Source organism: Cornus florida, unplaced genomic scaffold (assembly GCF_030987335.1).
Source record: "Cornus florida cultivar Cherokee Brave unplaced genomic scaffold, ASM3098733v1 CherokeeBrave_3.0.0_Hap2_Chr06, whole genome shotgun sequence".
NCBI classification, from domain to species: Eukaryota; Viridiplantae; Streptophyta; class Magnoliopsida; order Cornales; family Cornaceae; genus Cornus; species Cornus florida.
Window position 1 is genome coordinate 84,968,878 of NW_026775576.1, and position 7,816 is coordinate 84,976,693.

General features: G+C 37.8%; 2 protein-coding genes across 2 annotated transcripts; both read left to right on the plus strand.

The window, feature by feature from the left end:
* Positions 1-5,581: 5,581 nt before the first annotated feature.
* LOC132314477 (uncharacterized) lies at positions 5,582-6,250 on the plus strand. The gene has a single exon (XM_059813339.1). The coding sequence runs from the start codon at positions 5,582-5,584 to the stop codon at positions 6,248-6,250; it is 669 nt and encodes a 222-aa protein (XP_059669322.1).
* A 76-nt stretch (positions 6,251-6,326) lies between these two features.
* On the plus strand, positions 6,327-7,006 carry LOC132314478 (uncharacterized). The gene is made up of 2 exons (XM_059813340.1): positions 6,327-6,558; positions 6,642-7,006. Exons 1-2 carry the CDS (start codon positions 6,327-6,329, stop codon positions 7,004-7,006), a joined length of 597 nt encoding a protein of 198 aa, XP_059669323.1.
* Positions 7,007-7,816: the final 810 nt, after the last annotated feature.

The window sequence follows — 7,816 nt, forward strand, 5'->3', positions numbered from 1 at the left end:
AGGTAATGTCATATACTTCATAATATCATATTACAAAAGTAAATAATTCAATCAAAATTGAATAATTCAATAATCCACTTATATAACATGCTTCAATTTCACATAATATTGAATGCATTAATATTTAACATATTATCATATAATAATGTATATAACATTATTTTATTATATCTCAACTATTAGTAAAATATCTACTTGTTTATATCTTAAATAGAAACATATAATAAAATCTACGCAAGGAAGGAATCTGTCTTAAGATTGTTGGAAAAATATATGCTTAATGTGACTTTTAAGATATAACAACCCTTATACTAATATGTCATGAGATAATTAACAATATGCTAATAAATCATTAATTAAATATACAACTCTATATTTAATTAAATATGCAAAATAAAGCAATAAAATAATAATAATATGCAATGAATGAACCTGAACCGAGGCTAGTATTGGATACTATGTCCTTAAGACAGATTCGCCCCGCTATGGTGCTAACGGACTCAGTGGCGTCTATCTCTCAAGATACAACGGTCTACATCCACCAGTAGCAGCACTACAAACTCGTGGATACGACGAACCTTCTCCGTGTAATACTCTCTCTGACTCAAAAATGCATCTATATACTATATAAATGCTAAATTGGGTGTAATCCGAACCAAATGGTTTGGATCAATCTTAATATGGCTCGATGAAATTGGATTAGGTTCGAAGTGGCTCGAACCACTTAACCTATGGTTTGAACCCACTTGGGTTGGGTTCTAGTCTAGAGAGGGAGATAGAAGAAAATGAAAAAATGAATTAATTGCAAATGATCCAAAAGGGGGGCATTTATAGAAACAGAAATGCCTTTTCGAATGGAGTGCGTCTTTTCATCATTGGACACAACCATTGCAATAGGTTGCAATGGTTCACATGGTGTCTATTCACCACTAGACACATCCATTCCAATAGGTTGCAATGGTTCACATGGTGTCTGTTCACCAATAGACACATCCATTCCAATAGGTTGCAATGGTTCACATGGTGTCTGTTCACCAATAGACACATCAATTCCAATAGGTTGCAATGTGCCTTTTCGAGTGGGTGCAACTATGGGTTATGATGCTTCGGAAAAAAGTGTAACCCTTTGGAAAAAACTAAAAGTGGTTTTTTAATTTAAAAGGTGTAACCTTTTAGAAAAACTAAAAAGTAGTTTTTTTTAATTCAAAAAACCAACCACCCAAAAACCCCACTCATTTGTGAAACCCATTTAAATAAGCCCAGCCCAAAATTAAGCCCAATTCAAAATTCCAAAAAAGAATAGTCTGAACTTTACAATTAGGCCCAAGCCCAAGCCCAAATCCTAAACTCAGCTTATTTAAATTTCAATTTGTTTTAACATTTTTTCCATGTGGGACAAACACTTCCCACATTTTGCATACCCATTTAGGCTTATCAAAACACTACACTTTGGAGTTAATTTCTCATTCATCCGGAAATGGATTTCAGAAAGTAAATATACCATGTTCATCTCCTTGCGGAGAGAAACGCGCTTGTCTAGAGATCCGTAAAAAATTATTAGCAGGATTTATTTCAAATCTTATCCAAAGTTTATGTTTTTAATGCCCCCATTTCCAACAGATTTGTGACCAAGGTGAAAAGAAGAGGGGAGAGAGGGCATCCCTGTCTCAATCCAGGTTGAATAAATCCAGCCGGTGACCAATTAATCAACACTGAATATCTAGTAGTAGTAGATAGGATGGAGGAGATCCATGTTATCCATTCATTACTGAAACCATGATTTTGAAGCACCTGCAACAGAAACTCCCAAGAGACTGAGTCGTACGCCTTCTTTAAATCCACCTTCATAGCCATAGAACAATGTCGAGGAAGGTTGAAGTCTCTAACCAGCTCATTCGCCATAATTAATGCATCTTGAATTTTTCTCCCCTTGATAAAAGCACACTGTTCAATTCCTACCAATTCAGCCAAAACAATAGACAATCTATTAGCCATGATTTTGGTAATAATTTTGTAAACCACATTGCATAAAGCAATAGGCCTAAAATCTCCAATCTTAACTGCATTCCCTATCTTTGGAACAAGGGTGAGAAAACAACTACCAACTCCCAAAGGCATAGCAGCAGTTCTGAAAAAATGTTGTACAGCAGTAACCAAATCATTATCAATAATATTCCAAAAAGTTTGGTAGAAGCGAGACGGGAACCCATCTGAACCTGGAGCCTTATCTGGGTTGAAATTCATAGCCACATTCTTCACTTCCTCATAATCAGGTAGCCTATCAAGCATAGCTTTATCTACCTCTTGGATTTGATTTACTGGCATATCATCCCACAGATTTGGAGAATCCCTTTTAGCAAAAAGATTCGTATAATAATCCACAAACCGCGCCTTAATCACCACTAAATCAGAAGTTGTAACTCCCTCTTCATTTTCCAGGCAAGTTTTCCTGTGTCGTTTCAGATTCTGATAGAAGTATGCTGTACACCTATCATTGTCTGTCAACCACTGAACTCTGGATTTTGGAGCCACCAAAACTTCTTGATTAGAAAGAGCAACATTTAATTCCTCCCTAGCTGTTTGTTCTGAATCAAAAACTGCATCAGTTGGAGCTGCTAACAATTCCAACTGAACAACTTCCAAATGTTTTCTAGCCTGGCACACCTGTTCCCCTAAATCCCCAAAACAATTTTTATTCCACTCCTTAGTAGCTGCTTTAACAGACCTTAATTTCTTTAAAAATCAATGTAATGGACTGCCAAAAACCTCCACATCCCAAGCCTGTTGAACAACAGAACCAAAGGCCTTTTCAACACACCAAACTTTCAACATCTTAAAAGGCTTGGCCCGTGAAGCAAACTGCTGACTAAAATGAACTGCAATACCATAGTGATCAGAGCAACTTGCCGAAGTGTAAAGAACCTTAGTATTTTGCAATTTTTGTATTTTGATTTTTAGTTATATTAAGCTTATGTATGTTAAAATCATTTTTTTCTCATCACATTGATTTAATTATTTTGTATAAGAATGATCTCTCATAAGTTGTTTTTTAAGGTTCAATAGAAATTGTTAATGCCCTTTCAGTGTGCTTTATGCTATAAAAATTGGAGTATGGGCTTTACCTGAGCTTTGACCCTTGTGTAAAACGTTTCTGCATACTGATATGCCTCTTATCATATTGTTACTGTTTGTTGCCTGAATTTTGTAGTTACCTAATTTTTGTAACTGGTTACTCAACATTTAAAGGAACATGAATTTAAGACTTGAAATCAAATGCGCACATAAAAGTGGCATCTCTGCTTTTAATAACTTATGGTTTGAGAGATTAATTAGTTTGCTTTAGGCAACAAACAGTAACAATATGATAAGAGGCATATTGTTACTGTTTTTGTAACTGGTTACTCAACATTTAAAGGAACATGAATTTAAGACTTGAAATCAAATGCACACATAAAAGTGGCATCTCTGTTTTAAATAACTTATGGTTTGAGAGATTAATTAGTTTGCTTGCTCCTTGTTGTTTGCAGGTACCTAAGAGGGAGAGAAAGAGCTGAAGGGAGGAAGATAGAAGAAATACTGTGTGTACCACTCCAAACTCTGCTGTTTGGTTAGAGAATGCATAACTGTGAAGAAAGTTCTTTGTAACACATATACAAACTCAAAACTGTTCATTTGTAGTTTTCTTGCTCTAATTCTACTTGTGGTCAGAGTCTCTGCAGTGCAGAAAGTACCACTCCAAACTCTCTGCTGTTTGGTTGGAGTAAAGGCATTACTCTGCAGAAAGTTGTTCATAAAACATATACAAACTCAAACTGGATCATTTGTAGTTTTGTTGTATCATGTTTGTTTCTTGATCTACTTCTATGTGCCTTGATTACTATTTTTTCACAAATGAAGTTTGATACTTTCCTGACTTCTTAGTTTCTTTATTTCTTCCTGCATCATCATCAGGCCACACACAAAACATGTCATACATGCCATGAGTTTTAGTTTTGGATTTTATTTGAAAATTATGATGCTATGGGACCGTACGTTTGTGATAATCTGGATCACACATGAATGTGAACTTTGGTTTTGTAGCTATATATAGAATACCCTTTTCTTCTTATAGGTCTGGTTGTTGATGTTTATCACTATTAATGTAAAAAGAGTTCACATGGAATGCTGTTTAGATTTTTAAAAAGGAATAGGCTCCCTTATTGCAGCAGATGTATATAATCTCTCTTTGATTATATATAGATATTATATATAAAATACAAAGAGAGACTAGGATCATTACTGTTGAAAAAGGGTATACTTCTAATCTACAGACTATATTAATAACAATTATATATATATACTTTTTAGGTTTTGAACTAAATAATAAAAGCTTTTTGCCCTCATCAATTTGGTTGTGGTTCTGTGCTTTGCATTTTTTTAGTTTGATAGCTAATTAATATCTTGTCTAAAGCTTTAGAAGTCCAAAAAGATGGACGGTTTTTGGAAAATGTAGCTAAGTAGCTTTAAAAATATCCTTTTTTTCTTCTTTTTCTTTTTCTATTTATTTTTATTTTACAAATAGTTTAACACCTCTTGCATGTCCTTTGTTGCCAAATCTTAAAGTTATTTTGCAACCCCATTGTGGTTTGAAAGGAGGACGTCTCATGTATGATGGTGTCTACGTGTATCATCAATTATTGAATTGTTACAGGGTTAAAATTATAAAACTTCCTTTCTAATTTTCAAAAACAATCCTCTAACCCTTTAAACTAAAAAAACTCAAAAAAACTATCATATCCTTCCCAAAATTGGAGAAGATCACGTGAAAGTCAGCTGACATCTTATCGACTATAATCTGACCAAACTACCGTGTAATAATCTAATGACCAAATTGCCCTTTGAAACACCATGTGAGTAGCAAGCAAGCACATGCCTTAGTTGGAGTTTCTTCTTTTTCACAGTTGCGTCCTCCATTGTAGCACAGTAAGTCTCAACTTATACTTCTGGGCATAACATCTCCATCAACACACCAACTGCACATTGCCATCATCAATCGCTGCCTTCATATGGAATTTCGTGTGCCACAAACACAAGTCCGATCCCGGGCTTTGTTGCCATCAGCAAGCAGCTTATCCAATCACCCAACACCTTTTGTCCTTGTGCGACTCACAAATCCTACAGAATTCTTCAGTTAGAGTAGGTCCAAAGAAATCCATGCTTGTTGCCATAGCTTTTTAAGAACACATTTTTGGTAGAGAGAGGCATATATTTGATGACATCCTTAATTTTGGGGTTAATGAGGCAAGAAACAGCAAGTCCAAAAATGGTGGTTTCTGAGATGAAAATAGAATTGAAGCCAATACTTTTTTTCCTGAATAATTGAAGCCAATACTTCCTCAAGCCAAATGTTGCTGGCAGAAGAAAGTATCACTAGGCAGAAATCAAGGATTACAAGGCTAAAGCTGGGTGATAGCAACACCTCTTATTTCCACAAATCTCTACCACCAAGGTATAATAGAAGAATATTGCTTCTCTTGTCAGCTCTGAAGGTACAATACTCACCTCAAGTGATGATATTAAAGAAGAAGCAGTCCAACACTTCATGAACCTACTTGGTGGATCACCAGCCCCACAACCCAGCAGAGATGTTCTGGCACCATTTATAACCAAAAGAGTGCCATTGCATTTTCTCTCCTCACTTGAAGACATCCCAACATGCTTGGAGATCCAGAGATCGATCCTTTCAATTAGCAGTGACAGAGCTTCTGGTCCTGATGGGTACAATGCCCACTTCTTTAAGCAGTCTTGGCATATTGTAGGTCCAACCATCATCAAAGCTGTCAAGAAATTCTTCATTAATGGGATGCTTCTGAAGGAATGCAATGCAGCTTACATTTGCCTGGTGCCAAAGAGTCCAAACCCTTCCTCCCTCGATGACTGCAGACCAATTAGTTGTTGTAATGTCATTTACAAAGGCATTGCAAAACTTCTTGCCTCTAAGCTTCAACCCACCCTCCCACATGTCATTGAACCAACACAGACAGCTTTCATCCAAGGCAGGAAAATCACTGATACTATTCTTCTGGCCCAAGAGTTAATGAGGGGCTACCACAGCTCCAATCTTGCTCCTAGATGTGCTTGGAAGGTTGACCTTACAAAGGCTTTTGATAGCGTAAATTGGTCCTTCATCATTGACACCCCACCCCAAGTTAATCTCATGGATTCATGCTTGCATCACATCACCTACATTCACCATAGCCATAAATGGTGAATTTCATGGCTACTTCAATGGGACAAGAAGCCTTAGACAGGGTGACCCAATATCTCCATAACTATTTATCATCTCAATGGAAGTCTTATCCTGCATTATCAAGAAATATGTCATGCAAAATACATCTTTTAAGTACCATTGGAGATGCAAGGAATTGGGGATCACTCACTTTGCGTTTGCTGATGACCTACTGCTGCTATGTCATGGAGACATTGCCTCAATCTCCACTCTCAAGTCTGCACTTGACCTCTTATCGTCCTCCTCTGGTCTATCTATCAACCCATCAAAGAGCTTTGTCTTCTTTTCAGGTATGGATTACTCATGTGAGCTATGGATGTCTTCCTTCCTGGGAGTTGATATTGGGTTCTTACCAATGAAGCACCTTGGCTAGGAGTACCTCTCATCTCCACTGGTCTTAAGGCTGCGGATTGCAATGTATTGTTAGACAAAATCACTACTAGAGTCACCTCCAAAAGCCTTTCTTATGCAGGCAGACTTGTGCTCATCTCTACCCAGTTGTACTGGTCAAGAATTTTCATTATTCCCAAGAAAGTCATAGATGGCATCAATGCTCACCTGAGAAGGTTCCTCTGGTCTGGATCCCGGGTTGCTTGGTCCTTCTTTTGGAAAGCCAAGTTTGAGGGTGGTCTTGGGCTCCCAAACCTTGAGCTGGCCAACAAGGCGGCAATTTTAAGACACTTATGGGATCGAGTTGAAAACTGGGAACAACTAGAGAATTTGGGTTCAATGGTGTAGGACTTACTTGTTCAATGATAGTAGCTTCTGGACAATGAGAATCCCCCAGGCTTGTTCTTGGAGCTGGAGGAAAATTTTGCAGCTAAGGCCAATCGCCGGAGAATTCATCTTCTACCAGGTAAGGAGCGGTGAACAAACATATTTCTTGACGGATAACTGGTTAGATACAGGTTCGCTAATTGATATCTTCATTCTTTCACTAGGTTCATCATTATCCACAAAGTTCAGCTCATCCGTAAGCTCTGCGCACCAAATCATCTCCATCCTCCCTGAACTACGCCTGCTTAATCCACCTAGCCCAAACTTGCAGGATAAGATTGTTTGGAACTCAAGCCCCTCGGGTGCGTACGCATGCACTTAGAGATACACTTGCTGCAATCACTCCCTACCCTAATGTTTGTTGGTCGAGCCTTATCTGGGACTTGCTTGCCATTCCCAGCCAAAAACAGCTACTTTGGATCGCAATTCAGGGTAAACTCCCTACATTAGACAGTTAAATCATGAGGAAAGTTGAACCAAAACAATGTCACCTATACTCGGTCAAGCCGGAAACCCGCTCCCACGTCTTCTTTGAATGTGATTTCGTCAAGCCACTATGGAGCTTCATCCAGGATAAATGTAGATTTTACACCAGAAGCGGGAATTGGGCCCAATTTGTAATCTAGGCAAGTCATCATTGGGTCAGTACTCTTGCCCTCTCAGCCATGGCTTATAACATATGGCAAGAAAGGAATTTTCCAGTCATCACAATCAGAGGTTCTCAAACCACTCACCGGCGCCATCGTCAGCACACTCAGCCAATCGAAGAAG